General features: G+C 49.4%; 1 protein-coding gene across 2 annotated transcripts in view; it reads left to right on the plus strand.

Moving 5' to 3' along the window:
* The window catches only part of PAPPA2 (pappalysin 2), a 94,486-nt gene that overhangs the window by 27,157 nt on the left and 48,605 nt on the right, over positions 1–18,724 (plus strand). For both annotated transcript variants that reach the window (XM_071565580.1, XM_071565581.1), the window contains exons 3-11: positions 2,072–2,217; positions 9,244–9,537; positions 10,229–10,421; positions 11,951–12,075; positions 13,830–14,322; positions 14,878–15,006; positions 15,978–16,069; positions 16,340–16,533; positions 17,668–17,805. In XM_071565580.1, the coding sequence (XP_071421681.1) occupies positions 2,072–2,217; positions 9,244–9,537; positions 10,229–10,421; positions 11,951–12,075; positions 13,830–14,322; positions 14,878–15,006; positions 15,978–16,069; positions 16,340–16,533; positions 17,668–17,805 (1,804 nt within the window). The remainder of the gene's footprint in view (positions 1–2,071; positions 2,218–9,243; positions 9,538–10,228; positions 10,422–11,950; positions 12,076–13,829; positions 14,323–14,877; positions 15,007–15,977; positions 16,070–16,339; positions 16,534–17,667; positions 17,806–18,724) is intronic.

Genomic DNA, 18,724 nt, shown 5'->3' on the forward strand with positions numbered 1-18,724 from the left:
GAGAGTTTTCTCTCTGCAGGCTGATGTGGCTGGGGAAAGTGTTCTGGGAATGCTGCTTTGTGGTGGGAGATCTCAGGGCCTGGTGAAGACAAGCTGGTCATCTCATCTCACCATGTAGTCCAGCCAAGATTTTTCTGAAGCAGCTGAAGTTTCAGAGCTGATGGGAAGGTGGGTGAGATGCCTCCAGCCCGGGATGGTCTTTTGGGGCTGACTGGTAGGGAAGAGGCAGTGAGCAGATCCTGATTGTCTGACACCTCCCAAGTCAGCAATGGCTTCTGAAAGTCTCTGCTATTTCAGGTCCAGGGAAGTGGCCCTTGGGTTTGTCCAGCTCTGTTCCACATGCCATCCTGCTCTAGTTTATTTCTGGAATTCTCTATTTTTTCACTTTTTCCTTTTTCTCTTCAATTTGCTGTAGCAACCTCTCTCTTTCTAAATGAGCCTGGTGGTGTAATAACTTGACCAGGGATCTTGCCATTTCAAACAGCGTATTTGCACATGCCACTGGTTTTCTTTCTCAGTTCACATCCCTGATGAGAATGTGCCTTTTCCCCCTTAGCCCATGCTCAGCTTTTTGTCCTTCCTTCCTTGTTTGCACTAAAGGACACCACATTAACAGAAGCTGCTTGTTCAAATGGAGCTGCTGTGCCTTCATGGCGAGTCCAGTGTGAGGAAATGACCGTAACTCCCTCCACAATCTCCTCATGCAGCTCAAAGATGCCAATTGCTCCTGGAAGCATGGGAATAAGTGAAATGCTTTCCAACACCTTAATGTTGCTCTTGGCTTTTTGCTGCAGGTTTAGTCATTCTTATGACATATTTCCACAGTGGTGCGTTTCCATCATCATTTCACAGTGATGTATTTGAAGCCTTTCCATGAGTTGTTTTCTCTTTTTTTCCCCTGTTCAGAATCTCTTGAATTGTTCACTTCACAACTTTGGGGCAGGGTCTTCAGGTTTGTTTTTAGAAAGAAGTTGTAGAAATATATAGACAATGTCTGCTACCTGTCCTACCCCTGTCCAGCCTGTGAGGTAAATGGCACTGACAGTGGAAATGGTGGTACTTCATTTATAGAATCACAGACTCTCCTGGGATGGAAAGGACCCACCAGGATCATTGAAGTCTATTTAAAAGAGTACCTGGTGTTTGCAGCACAGCCCAAGGCCCTGTAATTTCACTGCTATTATTATTTGAATTATTATTGCTCTTAATAGATTCAATTTCTAATTGTTTTTCACGGCTGAGGACATGAACTCCCTCAAGACCATTGCTGGACTTTTGGTGCACTGGTGAATGTGATACAGAATTTTGACTTATGCAGAAACAGCCAGACAAAGGGAAGAGTGAAACCTAAATTTCCTGACTGCTTTTCTCCAAGTGCAGAGATATGTCATGTTGTGAACAGTTTCTGTCTCCTTGCACTTTGAGGAAAACTTGCTTTTCTCCATTATCAAATTCCACTTTGCTGCTGCCGAACCCCTTCTCTCTTGCTTAGCAGGACCAATTTCTGAATTTCCTTTCTTCTACTATAATTTCTTCATTGGAATGGCCTGCCCAGAGAGGGGGTGGATTCCCCATTCCTGGAGGTTTTTCAACTGAGCTTGGCCGTGGCACTGAGTGCCATGATCTGGTAAAGGGACTGGAGTTGGACCAAGGGTTGGACTTGATGATCTCTGAGGTCTTTTCCAGTCTGATCCATTCTATGATTCTCCCATTCTGTCTCCTTTTGTCCTGTTCTTGGTTGTCTCTTCTCTCACTGTTGTTAGAAAGCCTTCTTTAAGAGTAGAATTAATCAACAAATCTACTGTAATTAACAAAACTCCTTCAGACTTGCATGACTGCCTCCCACCCAAGCCCCCTTGCTGGCAGAACTTCCACCTTACAGAGCAGGGTAAGTGGTTCCATGTTGAAATGCTGAATTTTTCCACACTTTACAAAACACTGGTGGTTTCAGAGAGATGAGGATGGGTCTGCAGGTCCTCTGCATCCTTTGCAGGGTATCTGTGGGTGGCTCCAGCTTTCCTGTTTGCTCTGCTGGAGTCTGTGCTGACTCTCCCTTCCCTTGTCCTTGCAGGGCGTACATGAGTGTGAAGGAGCTGAAGGAGGCACTGCAGCTCAACAGCACCCACTTCCTCAACGTTTACTTTGCAAGTTCAGTGAGGGAAGAGCTGGCTGGTGCTGCCACTTGGCCGTGGGATAAAGAGGCCCTTAGTCACCTGGGTAAGTAAGTTATCCCACTCCTGGGGGCTCAGGATTGTTGCTTTCCCTCTTTCTTCATTGTCTTGGCAAAGAGGCATATGGGGTGTGGCTCAGCACTGAGGATGTTTAATAAGAAGGTTGCAGTAGCAGGGTTTGAGTGTGCCAGAAGCTGCTGCTGTGAGAAAAGGAGCTGCTTGTTTTGTGTTCATGTGGATAAGATGGTTACACACTGACAAGGTACTTCAGGTCATGAGAAACTTAACATGAAGGCAGTGGGACAGAGAGCTTGGGTAGAACTGTGGGTTCACCCTCAGTGCAGGCTCTGGACAGAGTTTTGCACTTCTATTTGGCTTCTCTGGGGCCTTCCAGGTCTATCTTCCAGGATTCTGGAAGCAGTGAACTTGGCTTTGCAGCACCTAATAACAAGCAGATAAACCAGGAGTGTCCATGTTTTGAGAGCAGAGACTCCAGATCTGAGCAGCTCCAGGGCTGACCAGGCAGCCAGCACTGGCCACTTCCGAATCCAGCTGTGAGTGTGAGGATAACTATCAAATTTTACCACGTTTTTATAACTTGGCTTACTACCTGCTGGAGGCAAGGTTCTCCTTGGCCTTAGTGGATTCAAGGCAGACCCTTAAGGGCATCAGTCCTCGTAGGCTACAAAGCAGCCAAAACGACAACTGATTCCCTAGAATGTGGCTGCATTGTGTGTTTTCTGCTATTTCTGCTGTTTCTCTTTTTCCTGCCTCTCCCTTCACCTCTTTAATTTTGGAGCTTTCTGGCAAAGCCCTTTATGCTTTGCAGTCAAAATGTCTCAAGTGTTTCTCAAAAAGTAACTGGAAATAATTACTCCTGACACCTGCACAGCAGACCTAGACCTTCCACTTCTACAAGTGCGTGATGTTCAACTCTTAAAAGTTTTACACTGCTGTTAAAGACCTGTTTTAAAGTTCCTCTTTGCCAGTTTCCCTCCCTCAATGAGTTTCAGGGCTGTTTTTTCAATAGTGTATTGCTACAGTCGCTTGTTGAGGGAGGCAAATCTCCATGAAATTTATTCTTTCAGCTTCCAGAAACCACTTCCAAGGCTCAGCTTGACAATCATCTGACTACAGCAAGTGCTTCAGCTGCTCACATTCTCTTCAGACCCATTGCAGTGGCCCACAAGGGGTTGTACAGAGGGGTAATTGGGGTGACTGGTCTCATCAAAAGGCTGCACTTCTCTCCAGTCTGAGCTTGTGTCCAGTCAGGGACACGGGAGGTGGTACCATCTGGAAATGTTGGATCAGGGTTTTAGCATGGAGGTTCAGGGGAAAAGAGGTGTTGTCTTGGCCCTGGTGCCAGAGCTGTGAAGTATGAAGCTGGATCTGAACTTCTTCAAGGCTCTGGCATGGACTGAAGACTTTGGTTGAAGACTGTCCTTGGGTTTAGGTTTAATGAGCTCGGGAGGGCGGGCGGCAGCCTCTGCTCTCCATAAACAGTGAGCTCCACCACATCATCCTGTGTTTTGTGCCATGCACAATGTAAATTACTGTCCAGCACAGAAGAACCTTAGCACTGAGGAGGCCATGAATATGTGGCTTTTGACAAAACCTCTCACAAAAGGCTACTGGATAATCTGAGTAGATGTGAAAGTACAGCAGAGAGGAAAGAGCAAAGATAACATTGGTGGGAGTGAATGGCAGTTTGAAAAAATATTCCTGGGCTTTAAGGATCTAGCAGTGGCCAGGGGTGGAGGCAGGTCTGTACACAAGAGGGGAGTCTGTCTCCAAAAGGACACACTGCTTCCCTTCCACTGAGTCTTGCTAATCTCCTGTCTCTCCTGACCTTAAAACACTATGGGCAGCACACAAGCCCTGCTCCCTCCTTGCCAGTGTCTGCTTCCAGGCAGAAGAAATGCCACGCTGCTTTTCCCCCATGTACAAACAGACCCTCTCATGCCTTGTTTCCCTGCATGAATTGAATTGATTCCTTGAGTTTGACTTGACTTCTCTCAGAACACCAACTGCTTATTGGCTCCAGAGAGCTTTGCTCAGATTTTGTTCTGTTTGTTTCCCTGAACTTTCTCTGGACTTTCTTAGATGTTTTCAAGAGATGCACCACAAGACTTTTTCCTCTCTAACTGCCTTCCCTTCTTCTATTTTAACACTTTGCCTCAGGGCAAAGATCACTAAACTTACTGTTTCCAAACTGTTCTCCATCAGTTCTTCTCAAGAAGTTGTTTGATCTGCTATCTGGACTTTGCGCTTCTTAGAAAACATTCTTTCATGACCTTTGAGTGTGTTTTTCAAGAGGGTTCTCCTCACCTTCCTGTTGGCAGTTTCATCTTCTTGAAGGTCTTCAATGAACATTGTTTTTCATCCCCTTCTCTTCATGATGCTCCTTTGGGGCTACCAGAAATTATGTGACTATTCCTATGCTGACAACTTGCAGTTCTATTGCTCTTTTCCAGACTTTTTCCCTGAGTAAATTTGATTTTCAGGCAGACTTTCTGAAGGCTTAGGAGTGGTTTACCAATAGCACAGCCAACAGCAACTACTTTCATTGAAGCATGAAAGATAATTACTGACTTGGAGAGGGTGAAATGGTCTATGAAATTTCTATAGACAGTGTTTCTGCTGCTGTGGAGCTCCTAGACAGAGACAACTTGCAGCCAGCCAGCAGCAGAGGTAGAAAGTCTCAGGTCTATTTGCACCACTCCCTGTGACCATACTGTCTGTCTCAGTCTTTCCACCATAATCACTGTGAGTTCCTCTGAAATTCAGAGTTCTTGGACCCTGAAATGAGTTTTCTGAGAACTCAGAAGTAAATCTTTTTAACTATAAAAGAGGAGAAGTCAAAGAACTTCCTTTTTAAAAAAGCCCTGAGCTTTCTGTGGTGGAAAGCCTTGTTCAAAAGCCCCAGCAATGTAATAATGCACATGTGTGGCTGCATGTGAACTGCATAAACATGGCCGGAGGGCAGGGGAACTGTGAACATTTGATGTTATAAATACTTTCTGCAGTTATATAAGCTGAGGCCAGCTCATATATCTGGCAGAGGCCGGTGGATGCTGAAGGAGGGCCAGCCCTTCCATCAAAGGTACCTTAGGCAATGGCCATCTTCCTGTCTGACTAATTGTCATGCGCTTGTTCCAGGAGCTGCTGTGACTCAGTGTTTGGGGAACACTGGCCCTGCCACGCAGGTTCAGCTTTGTGGTTTGCTGTTTAAAGGTCCCATTGTTGCTTAGAATGGCCTCTGGGACAGCCCTGACACAGGGACAGGTTGGGAACAGGTTTAAGCTCTGCCAGGGGAAATTCAAGTTGGAGATCAGAAAAAACTTCTTTGCAGAGAGAGTGCTCAGGCATTGGAATGGGCTGCCCAGAGAGGGGGTGGATTGACCATCCCTGGAGGTTTTTCAACTGAGCTTGGCCGTGACCCTGAGTGCCATGTTCTGGTAAAGGGACTGGAGTTGGACCAAGGGCTGGACTTGATGATCTTGGAGGTCTTTTCCAACCCAATCCATTCTGTGATTCTTTAGGGCGGGAATGGACCAGAGTTCCAGCATTGCCACTGATCATGGCTAGAAGCAGAGTGTGTCCTGGGAGTGTGAGCTTCCAGGGATGTGTGAGGAGTTGTGGGGTCTACACCAGTGCTAATCATTCACTGGGCTGGTGGACTGGGCATCTTTTGCTCTTTGATCAGAGTGGAGGCTTGGCCAGCTGGTAGGTCTGGTCTGGAGGGACAAGGCATTGTGAGGTCAGACCTGGAGGTTTCCCTCTGCCTGGACTTGGTTGGGCGTGCAAGCCCAAAGAAAGCTCTGATTCACCTGCCTTGGAGTGCTGGACCTCCTTGATATTATGGGAACATGGAAGCTTTTAGCTTTGTTGTGTAACTGCTGACCTCGGGAACCTCCTTGGGCTGGTTCTCAGGCACTTAGAGCCCAATTTAGCCCATTTCCTGGTGCAGGAGCAGGCAGAGGTGAGAAGGAATGCCAGATCTGAAGAGGAGAGAGAGGGGAGGCAGGTTCTGTTGGGATGTTATGAACTTTTCCACATCTTGCCTTCACAGCCAGGATCCTACAGAGGGGAAGTAGAACTTCCTGGTCCAAAGCTGGGAGCTCTCCCAGCTCATCAGGGAGCTGTGGGGACATGGAATGAAGGGATAGGGATGTTCTGGAAGGAAGGCAGTGTTCTCATGCTGTTTCTAATCCTGCCATTTAATTAGCTGTTAAAAAAAGTACTAAAAATATGATCGTCCTTGTGGAGTGTGGGGGAGGAATGGGATAGGGGAAGCCAGCAGAGAGGAGGGGAGGGACAGGGTATCCCAGCCTTGGCATCCCTCCCCTGTGACAGTTTTCTCCCTCCCTGTACCGGAATCCCATTTATTCCACCGCCTGGGAAGAGTGTTGGGTTTCTGCTGGGAGGAGGCTGCTTGGTCACAGGGCCCCCCGTGCCCTGGTGCTCAGCCCCTTTCCCTGTGGTTAGAGCTGCAGGATGTGTGCAGGGCTTTCACATCCCATTTGCTTGTTTATGAACACTATTTTCTTTCTGTGTGCACATTCCTCTTTTCAGACCTTTGGGCAGGCAGCCCCCTGCCTTGCTCAGACTTGGGTTTGGCTGCAGAGATGCCTTTTCTTTCTATTCTGTCTTCTCTCATGCCCTGGTTTGATTCAAATGAGAAGCCGCTTTTTTTTTTTTATGTGCCGACTGGGTTCTCCATCAATGGGATGCCCTTTGCTATCTATAGCATTTACCAGGTTGGTAATTGAGAAGGGGTGTGGCTTCCAAAAACCTAGCAGTTGATGGAACACAACATGAAGGTCCCAAAAGGATTTTTCAACCTCTCTACCTTCTTGTGGCCCATCTCTAGGCAACTGAAGGGTGAAGAGCTGACTGATGGGATGCAGAGTTCTTTGCTCTGTGTTTTACAACTGGGGAGAAAGAGAATGCAGCTACTTTGGGACCCATCCTTTGCCTCAAGCCCTGGGCAGAAGACCCATGCTGTGGGAAGGAAGGGCAATAAACATGAATTTTGAGCTAAGAAGTAGTGCCACTTGACAGGTCAGTGGTGTCTCTCAGCCCTGCCATGGGCCACACACGCTCCACAGAAGATGCCACCCTTATTTCTTCACCCTCTTGCAAGCCTGTTGCAAGGGCTTGAGAGAATTGCTGAGGGAGTCTCTGAAGGTCCTTTTCCAGCCCCAAAAGCAGTGTTCACCCAGCATGGCTCCCCTGGAGGAGTCACAGCTCTGCTGGTGTCCTGCCAGGGACACTGTGCTCTGAAGAAAACCCTCTCTGGGAAGGAATGCCCTGTACTCGAGGACGTGAGGTGTTCCTGCAGCACACGGAGCTGATTTCAGGCAGTCTGTGTGGCTGGAGACAAGATCACACTGTGGCCCTCTGCCAGCTCTAGCTTTGCTGGCAGGGGCAGTGATCATCAGCAGAGATGCAGTGGCAGAGGCTCTGCTGTGAGGTAGCTGGCACAATAAATCCTCCAGGGCCCTGCAAAGGAGGAAGCAAGCTGTGCCAGCGCCAACTATTTGCCACGCTGCCATCCAAGCTGTCTGGGTTAAAAGTGGTTGTGTAAAAACAGCCTCCCAAGCCACGAAGGTGTTGCCTGGAGTCAGCCTGGGGACATGCTGGGGTCTGCTTTCAGTTCACTTGTCTTGCTGATACTCCCCAGCCCCTGCTCCTCCACTGTAAGGCAGCTTGGAAAAGTGGATGGAGCATGAAAATGAGAGGAGAAAAAGGGAGGAAATGGCCAGCAAAAAGCTTCAAAGCAAGGAGAAAAATGCAGAGATTTCAAAGACATTTGAATCTGGACAAAAGAAAGAAGGCAAATAGTACAGAGAAGTAATATTTTTTTGTTCTGGAGCATCTTCTGTGGACAGTTTCCGTAGAGATGTGGTACAGAGCTGTCAGTGTAGGGTCTGCATGCCAGGTCAGGAGCTGGAGAGGGTTGCAGCAAGCTAAGGGAAGGCTCTGCTCCTGGTGGCTCTCCTCAGCATCCCTGATCCTTGCTCTTCCCATCACAGGCAGGCCTGCAGGAGAGTAGAAGCAACTTGTCCTGCAGCCATGGGGAGGTTCAGGGCAGGTTCATCATGGGTCCTGCCCAGCTCTGAGCTGTATGAGGAGGGAGTGCTGTGTATTTTCTGAGGGACTTCAGATGTGCCCATGCTCCAATATCTTTGACAGCTAAACCTGCATCAGGCTGGCTTGGAGATGAGCTGCCCCTTTGTGTCCCCTGGGGTCAGGGATTGGGGTGCCCCAGTGAAGAGGTTTGTGATGGGTAGGGGGATCCTCCCTGGTTAATTTGCTGTACCTTGCCACACACAAATCCCTTTGAAGATGATGATGGGAACTTCAGAAGTTGTGTTTTGGGAAATCCCACTCTACAATACCCTAAATTTGTGTCAGGCTGGTGGTAGGAGCTTAGTGGATTGCAACAGAACCTCATGAGAGATTTAGTTTACTCCTCAGGGTCTGGTTTGGAGGTTGAACCAATAGATCCTGGATGATTTCTCAGCAGGGGACAGAGGCAGTGCATTTAAATCTCCATATGGACTTGTACTGAAGGTGGCTTCTGGTTGGCATAGCCAAGTGTGTTGGGACTTCAGCACCTTGTTCTCACTTGCCAAGGGAACTGACATCCCAAAGCCACCTGTCTAGGCTGGGGAAGGACTTCTGGCCTCTGGTTCAAAAGATGATCCCTATAAAGTGTCATCATGACTTGGTTTGGTGCCCTGGCTGCAAACCTCATTTGGAGTTGTGAGTGTGATCCAAAGAAGACATTTAATTATAAATATACAAAAAGACACAAGGGGAAATGTTGGCTGAAATTACTGAAGATGCTGAGGGGGAATAATGTGGTCAGAAGGGGAACTAAAACCACCTACCCTGTTCCAATCCAAGAGGGCAAAGGAGCATCTCCCTATCCTCCAAGAGGGTGAATTGTGTCCATCTGGCACCTGGAAGCACAGTGAGAAGAGTTTTGCCTCTCACTGGTGAGTAGTGGCAGCTGCCTGCTATGTCTTTCGTGGGATGATGTTCTCTGTACTTGCAATTCCAGGGGGAGTTGTCCTCAACCCTGCCTACTACGGGATGCACGGCCACACCAACACCATGATCCATGAAGTGGGACATGTCCTGGGGCTGTACCACGTCTTTAAGGGAGTGAGCGAGCGGGAATCTTGTGATGATCCCTGCAGGGAGACAACTCCATCCATGGAGACGGGAGACCTCTGTGCCGACACTGCCCCCACCCCAAAGAGCAAACTCTGTCGGGATCCAGACCCTGCCAACGACACCTGTGGCCAGACACATTTCACAGGGACACCCTTCAACAACTACATGAGTTACACAGGTAACAAGTAATCATTGTTACGAGTTGTGAGTGGTCCTTAAAACTTGGGTTTCCCTCCCTTCCACTTCCATCAGTAGTCCCTTGCCTTATTCCCTAACCTGTGTGGTCCTTCCTGGTGCATTGGGATGTGGCAGGCAGTGCTTGCAGTAACTTATTAACCCCTTTCTTGCTTTGGGCTGTTTCCATCCCTCCTTCCATGCCAGTGGGTCACTGGACATGTGTCAAGGCCATTCTTGTCTGCATGGTGTTGTAACCTTTATTCTCTGGTCCTGAAGCTGCTATAATTGTTATTAATAGTAGTATTAACAACCTTCTGAACCCTTTTGGTTTGGTTCCCAAGGACATGCTCCAGAGGGCTGATGTTCGTCCTGGCATCCCAGGAGGGCCGAAGTCTGACGAGCAATTCCATTGCCCCTTGCTTGACCCACAGCCAGCCCCAGGGGAACGCTGGCCCTTCCCAGGTGCCAGAGCTCGCCGAGCTGGTGCTGAGCAGGTGCAGGGATGTGGAGCTGCTGAGGCAGTGCCATCTTGTGGCTTTGGGGACACACGACACCAGAGAGTCCCGGCAGGAGAGACAGCACACGCTGGTGCCTCCCAGCTCTCCCTAGCAGTCCCCCAAACAGTTTGGCCATGAAGAAGGTGCATGTGGCTGATCTCCACAACCCTCAGCCTGGCCTCTCTTTTCCCGCAGATGATGACTGCACCAACTCCTTCACCCCCAACCAAGTGGCACGGATGCACTGCTACCTGGACCTGGTGTACCAGCGCTGGGGGCACAGCAAGAAGCCAGCCCCCATCCCAATCCCTCCCATGGTCACGGGGCAGACACAGGACTCCCTCAGCATCTACTGGCTGCCTCCCATCAGCGGCGTCATCCATGAGAGGTGAGGGATCTGCTGCCGCCACAGTGTTGGGCTTTCACAGGAGCCTGCTGGAAGGGACAAGGGATCCTCTGTGGTGTGGACCCCCCATCCCTTTTCCCCTTGGTGGTCTCCAGCAGAGCTCCCAGACACAGGAGCCAGGCTGCTGTGATGGCCCCACTGGCAGATGGGCTCTCTGCAGGCTTTCTGCTGTCGGGGTGCCGGGAGGGGAAGCCAAAGAGCATCAGGAGGGAAAGCCAGCTCTTAAACCCCAGAGTGCAATCAGGGAATGAAAAATGAGCTTCATTTAGCACTTATTGTATAAAGGAGCTATTTACCAGGAGGAAATGCAGCCTGTGGTTAAGGCAGGGAGCTCGAACCGCAGGAGCTGGGTCTCGTTCCCAGTGCTGTCACGGACTCGGAGCAGTGAACTGGGGGTAAGTCAGGAAACTTTTCAAACCAGAGAAACCATGCCAAGGAACCAGAGTTGTTTGGCTGGAGAGGAGTGAGTGGCTATGAGAGCTGGGTGGCAGTCTGTCTTCTCCCCAATATCTGGGAGCCATCAAGACATGGAGACTCCATCAGTGCCTCTGTTCAGCAGCCCCTCTTACAAAAACATTTTGGTTTCCACCAGGCTTTAGGTGGTGGGACAGTAAAATTTTTTTTCTTATGCTACCATTAGGACATAGTAAAGAGTTCTTGAATTTGTTTTGAAGCTGCTTCACAAAGCTGTCTCTTGTAATTAAAAGGGAAGTCCTGTTTGATGGCAGCCGGGACACTCCCGGGTCAGTGTTTGCTGCCTTTTCAAAAAGTTGATGCTCTCCACAATGGACCTTTTGCTCAGGGATAACAAGAGCACATGCATGTCACCCCAGGCATGAGAGGTTCTGAGTGCTGGGTGGCCTTGAGTCATCCAAACAGACTGCTTTGGTGGGGAATTAAGTTGTTTGGAAGCAAGAAAACATGGCTCTAGAAGGGAGGCACTGGCTATTTGGAACCATCTCAAGTTCTCATTCATAACTGGCTCAGCAGTGGATCCATGGTGAGGATTCTGCTCCCCCTGAGATGAACTGGTCAAGGAAAGATACTGAGGCTGATTCTTATAACAGAAAAATGCCTTTTTCTTTCCTGGAGAGCACAGGGGGACGTCTTTGGATTGACATTATTGTGACTGGTTTGTATTATGGTAGTGCCGAAAGCCAAAACCTGACTCTGGGTTTAGCAGAGACAGCCCCAGGTGCACACACCCAACTCCAGAGGCATTGCCTAGGGAAGTGTGGGGTCTGTTAGCTCTGACTGGTGGGTATGGGGCAGGTTATTCATCCAAGAATAGCCAGAGAGCATGGAGAAGAGGAGGAGTTGAATCCAGCCTCCCATGGCCACTCTTATTTCCCTATCTCTGAAGAAGCTTATTCCAAGCAGGATAATTTGCCTAGGGGTTTTCTGAGAGCTTGGCTTTGCTTTTCCAAGTTCCCATGTCATCCCACCTGGACAAGCAGGGATGCAAAACGAACTGGTCATGACTGGAGGTGCTTGTGTGTGTCTCCTGTCAGCAGGGAGCAGGACACCCTCTGTGACAGCTGTGCAGAGGATGGCACCTTCCGTCAGTACGTGCACGAGGCCTCTTCCCCTCGCGTCTGCGACTCCTCCGGCTACTGGACCCCAGAAGAAGCAGAAGGTAAATCTCTCCTCTCTTTTCCTCTCTGTGAATCCTCAGACAGAGGTGAGGTCTTGTTGGGACAAGAAAAAGTCTCTTTCTGGTTTAGAGAATCAGTTGTCTTCCTTTTGTGGGGGGTCTGTAGTGCAGGAAGAACTTCTCGGTGCTCAGGGGATACCTGGTAATGGCCAGCTGGCTTTGGGCAAACCAACTGACACCCCAATATTAACTCAAATCATTGTTCAAACAGGTGTTCATGAGAAATACTGGCCAAAGGGAGGGGCACTTCACTGAAATAATCACAGACTATTTTGAGTTGGAAGGGACCCACAAGGATCATTGAGTCCAACTCTTAAGTCAATGGCCCACACAGGGGATTGAACCCATGACCTTGGCATTATTACAACCAGGTTTTAACCAGCTGAGCTGATCTCAGGGTCTTAAAGCATTGATCTTGGGAACTCATTGAAAACCTCAGGGGCATTCACAGGCTTTGATGCAGCCTTGTCCAAAGGGAGCAAGAGAAGCTCAGTGCTGATCCCACTGAGTCTCTGAGGAGCTCTGGGCAGCCTGGGTTGGATGTTATTCCTCCTTGGCAAGGTGAACAGCAGCAGGGTGTTGCAACTGGTGCCGAGACCCAGATGTTGGTTTAGAGACCCCCTTGTAGGTGTGGTGATGACTTTCAGGGTCTCAGGGTTGCCACAGGAGCTATTGGGCTTTTCATGCTGTCTGAACCTTCTCCAAGAGCAAGGCAGAGAGGCAGGAGACCAGGTGAAATGATCCCATGGGCTGTGTGAGGTGCATGTGCTGCTGTTGATCCTCTAGACCCATGTGGTTCTGGTCGTTCTGTGCATCTGCAGTAAGTGTGTGTTCTTTCTGGTGAAAAAGAGAGATTTTATGGTTTTTTAGGAACTTTTAGAGTTGTATTAAATGGATGCAGGCTTTGAATTGTGCTGGGCCCTAAGAAATGCTTCCTGTGGTTAACGAAGATCAGGGTATTTCTACTACAGGAGGATAAATTCCAGTGATGCTTTCTGAGTCTGCAAACCCAACACTACGTTTCTTTTGCTGAGTGCTAATCCACCATCAGAGGAGTCAGGCTTCTGAGGTCAGCCTGGGCTCAGTTGGTTAAAACTTGGTTGTAATAATGCCAAGGTCATGAGTTCAATCCCCTGTGTGGGCCATTGACTTAAGTGTTGGACTTGATGATCCTTGTGGGTCCCTTCCAACTCAGAATAGTCTGGGATTTCTTCTGGAGGTTCTGGTGGAAGAACAGCCTTCCAGAGCTGCTTCCCTGCTTTGTACCTGGTCTGTCCCTGTCTGTGTCTTGTTCCTGTATGTGCCTGTGGAAAGCTTCAGTCTCCGCTCTGCCTGGAGCATTCAGGTCCCCTTGGCAAGCTTTCTGCACCTATGAGACTACAGAGCAAACTTCATGACCCCCAACTGTGTTCAGGCACTGCACTAGAGTTTGGCACTGCATCCAGCTGCAGTGTGGATACTGTTGGCCCTGTTTGAGAGGGCTGTGGGACACCAGTTCCACCAAGCCTTGTGCCTGTAAGCATGTACCCAGGAGCTGGGAGATCAGTGGTGCTTATTGCTTTCCAGGGTGTTAAGGCAGATGCCACCAGCTCTGGGACATGCCTGTAGTGGATGCAAAACCATGTAGGTGTGCAGGGATGTGTAAGCACCTGCAGGGAGGGTCATCCCTCTTGGTGTCCTGTGAGGTCAGCTGGCCCCTAGTTCTCACTGGCCTCCTCCTTGTTCCTTCTGCCCAGGACCCCCAGACGTGGATCAGCCCTGTGGGCCCAGCCTGCAGGCCTGGAGTCCAGAGCTCCACCTGTACGACATGAACATGACCGTGCCGTGTCCCCAGCCCGATGGCTGCATCCTGGAGCTGTGCTTCCTGCACCCTGTCTACCCTGACTCCCTCACCCTCTGGACCACATACCTCTCCACAGGCTCTCCCAAGGCCCTGTCTGATATTGAAATCCTGACAGAGCAGGGGGAGTCCATCCACCTGGGCCCCCTGGACACCTTCTGCGATGTCCCCTTTACCGTGAAGCTCAACATCCCTAAGAAGATGTCTGGAGTCAAAATCTACACCTTTGATGAGAGAATGGAGATAGACACGGCCCTGCTGACCTCCATGCCCCACAGCTCCCTCTGCTCCTCCTGCAAGCTGGTCCAGTACCGAGTCCTCCGGGATCCCCCCTTTGCCAACGGGTCCCCCACCGCTCCCGTGCAGGTGCATCGGCAGTTCATCGACAGGTGAGTGACAAGGCTGCTCTGGTTTGGGCTCAGGGGGTGGCTGGGACAGATTCGGTGGCCTCGGGTCCCACCTCTTTAAAACCCTGAATGGTTTTGCTTGTGTTTTGGTTTTTTTTCCCCCCTCCTTCAGGAATTACCTCCAGTGCTATTGTGGAAGTGTGTTGCAGACCCACCACAGCCCTTGCCCATGAGCCCAGGCTAACTAGAAGGAGCTTATTAAACCCAGAGACATTTTCCCCAACAGTACAATCAATAAAATTACATTTCCCCCATCAATACAACCAGTAAAACTACCTTTTCCTCAACAATACAACTAATAAAATGATTTCTGGAGATAATGCCACTTCTCCACAGCTCAGACCTGTGGGAAATAAGCAGCAGACCCCTCTGCATGATGTAGGAGAGACCCTCTCTCCACAGTCTCTGCCTTTGACAGAATACGAAGACACATGTCAGACTGTCACACTGCACAGGCACACACATGATATCTTTAGTTGTGGTGAACAAATCTATTGCAGATGCTGCTGTTCCCTCAAGCTCTCTCTGTTCCTGCAGGGAAGTCACACCTGGGCAGGTGTACCACTACCAGGTGCAGGTGGTCTCTGGGACAACCTCAGGAGAAGCCTCCCCACCACTCATCCATGTCCACGGAGCACCCTACTGTGGGGACGGGAAGGTGACCACGTAAGTCAAACTCTGAGCTGAAATTCTTGAAGCTGTCAGGTCATCCTGCCCCAAAGGGAAGCAGAAGGTTGGTCCTCCACCCGTGGGTACTTGGCTGAAGGTGCTGCACTGAACCCCTCCAGCAGACTGGGCTGTGCCGCTTGTGTTTTGTAACATGCTGTGTGCACAGGGGATGGTCTTTTTGAGAGGCGGGGTCTGGGTGAGGGGTCCAGCCTCAACATCCTCCATGCTTGACTGCAGTGCTTGAGTTCTGGCCCATGGCAGTGAACTGCCACAGGGGATCTGACTTTGAAACTGGGTAGTACAACTTTTTGCACAGGGTGATGGCCCTGCAGAAGCAGGTTCTGCAGCAAGTGCAGTCCCACATGGTGTGGTGTGTTTGGAGAGCTGTCTTCTCTCTGCTCAGAGACCCCAAATGATGGGGGATGCACCATTTCTACATTGAGAGACTCCAATCCTCTGCCTAGAGGATAATTGTGCCAAATTTCCTTATTTTAGCTTTTTCAGACTTTAACTTCCAGGTTACTCATAATCATTTTCCTTTGAAAATAGTTTTCTTAGCAGTGTGGGAAAAGGGAAAGGAACCTTCTGTCTCCTTTCTCCTGCCTTTCCTTCTCCAGCTCCCACATCTCAGAACCTCCTGCCCTCTCTCACACTTTGTTTGCACCAGCAACAAGTTTTCCTGATGCTTGGTTCTCTATTTCCTCCGTTCTTCCATAGTTCTTGCCTCAGGTCTTATAGGAAAGTCACAGTATAGTCATATCTTCTCCCATATGCTGTGACTCAACCTATCTTTATCCACTGGAAAGGTTTTTTCTCTTTTGTATCTTATTCCACTTGTGATTCTTCCTTTTCTCCCTGCTTCTGTGGAAAATGGAACCAAGGTATGAGGTCCTCACTCATGACTGGGCAGAAGCACTAGAGTGTTGAGTCAGAGGTGGCATTAATACATCTGGCTGTTGTCCTCCCAGGAGCCTGGAGGAGGAATGTGATGATGGGAACTTGCTGGATGGAGATGGCTGTTCAAGGAAGTGTAAAAAGGAAAAAGGCTTCAACTGTGTTGGTGAGTCCAAGTGGATTGACATGGGGATCTAAATGTATTGACTCATTCTGAGGCAGGAGCCAAGCCTGTACATTATTCACACTACTGCTTAGAGCAGAGGGGGTGATGCATCTCATAGCAACGAGGCCTGGGTTTGTAGTTCACAGGTCTTGTCAGGCCCTTGTGGTGGGAAAACTCCAGGCTAAACAGCCAGCAAACCTCCTGGGACAGGAGGAGGTGTGTGTGCCTGGAGCCTGACTTGTAAAGAGCCCATCCCTGCTCCCCCTGCAGGAGAACCAAGCCTGTGCTACGTGCATGATGGGGACGGTGTGTGTGAGCCTTTCGAGAGGACAAGCAGTGTCCTGGACTGCGGTCCCTACACTCCTGATGGATACGTGGATCTCTGGGCAGTGAGAGCCTATGCCTCCCATCAGGATGGGAAGTCCTGCCCTGCTTCCTTGGTCACTGGAGAGCCTGTGGTGAAGGTGAGTGAAGGCATGGTCAATAAAAGTGTTTTCTAGTAAAGGCCGTGGTGGGGAAGTCACTGCTGCAAGAGCACAAACAGAACTTTCAGGACAGCTCTGGAATTAATCTTTAATTAATTATAATATTCCCTCTAGGGAGGCAGTGGAAGACCTGGGCATTTCTCACCCCCTCTTTGATCAGTCCCTAAGCCCAGGAACTGCAGCTCATGCTGGGTGTTTCATCAAGGCAGGGAGCACCTCCCCTGTGACCCACCCTGTCTCACCAGCCAAATGCAAAACTTGGAGCATGTGACTTGTCCCACTGGTGGCTTAAAAAAAAATCCTGTCAGTGTAATACCTTATAAGGTCAGGGCCTGAAAGGATGAAATCACGCACACATCAGCATCTGTGCCGCTCTCAAGCCCTCTGATCTGAAGCCAAGGAAAAATCAATGGGAGAGTTCCCATCTTTCATATGGGCTTTGGAGCAGAGCCTGGAGGGGATTTCGCCTGATCGGTGTTAACGTGGTGTGTATGTTCTTTCCTAGCAAGCTGAAGGAGGGCAAGAAATATGTAAAGTGATTGTATTTAGCTCTTATACATGTGTTTCTACTGACTTGATATAAGGAACAGTCTTGAGAACCTGCAGCATGATGAACTTGCCCAGATGTACATGTCTAATGAGGTGCCTTGGGATCAGGTGTCTGCTCCTCTGCAATGGCACACATATCTCCCAGGTTTTGTCTGCCAGGCCTATGGGGATGTCTGGAATACCACAGGGTATCAAATGGAAAAGAAGACTGGTATTCAGGCAAATGAACCACACCATTGTGTCTTGTGAGTCCAGCCAAATTCAGGATGCTGTGGTCTTACCTACCAGTTCACAGCTTGGCTCATTCTTTCTTACTCAGTCCTACAGACACTATGAGGTGCTTAAACAGCATATTTACAGCACTCCATAATGGCAAAGGCCTCCTGTGCACATGTGTGGGCAGTGAGGTATCCCTTAGGAAACCTCATCCTAACTGTGTTCATGCTGGAAACCACCTTGGGATCCTTCTCAATGCTTGTTGAGTCTTCCTTGGTCTTTTGTAGTTGTTGTTTTTCTCATGCTTTCCTTGTAACTTTCTGAGCTGAAATAAACCTCTCATTTCAGGTATGTAAATCCCACCTTCATGATGTGCCAAAGGACCTTTTGAAGGCTGCTTGGTTCCCCTGTGCTCCCAGACAAGAGAATGCTCAGGATCGAGATGAGGAGAAGATGCCCTTGGGCGATGAGGGAGTTTGGCTCAAGGTAAGTGTGGATGTATGGTCAGGCACAGAGGATTTATTTGTCTTTGTCCAGCACTTTGGTGACAAAAGCCATCCTTTTCTGTCCTGCAGGAGCTGCAGCAACCTTAGAAATTACTGACAGGGCTCTTTGCAAAAACTAAGTACCTGGGTCTTATGTAGTTGCCCCGTTCCCACTGTGAATAACAGACACATCCTGGGGCAGATTGCCAGGAGAAGGACAGGGCATGAAACCAAAATCCCACAGAAATGCCTTGAGGCTGAGAAACAACTTGTTCCTGACTCTTCCCTGCATTCAAGCAGAACTTTAACACCTGCAAAGGGTGGGCACAGGCTGTATTTGAAGTCCTAGTTGCCTTTGTTCCTCATGGCTGTGAAGAGCAACAGAGGGTACCTGGATGGCCCCTGTCATCCTGAGGGGTCCTGAGCACAGGAGTCAGCTGTGCCATGCAGGTCCTTCTTATGACTCCAGACCAGAGGTGACACTTCTGTGCCCCAAGATGCTGATCCTGCAGCCCAACAGGGGCTCAGGAGCTCCTGGGGAGCTGCCTTTGGGAGGATCAAACCTCTCTGCCCCAACAAGCAAAGGAGCAGGACAGAGGAGAGCTGGGGGTTAGGCCAACAATACTTTTACAGCATTGAGTTTCTGACCACAGGCACAGTTTAGAGGTTTTGTGGCTGCTGCCTGGTGTTTCTGGAAAGCCGGGCTCTGGCATGCTGCTCCCTCTGCAGTCTGAGGGGCATCTTGCCCTGCTTTGTTCGAGGTTCTCTAGAGAAGACTCTTCCCAAGATGCTCAGATGACTCAGTGAATTGTCAAACCTGAGTCCATAAACATGGGTATTGCTCTGAGGTCCTCTGCCTCTCCAACAAACTTCTTTTCACCTTTCTTTACTTTTTCCTCACTTCCTTGTCTGTGTGTTCA

This window comes from Pithys albifrons, chromosome 10, assembly GCF_047495875.1.
Source record: "Pithys albifrons albifrons isolate INPA30051 chromosome 10, PitAlb_v1, whole genome shotgun sequence".
Taxonomy (NCBI): Eukaryota; Metazoa; Chordata; class Aves; order Passeriformes; family Thamnophilidae; genus Pithys; species Pithys albifrons.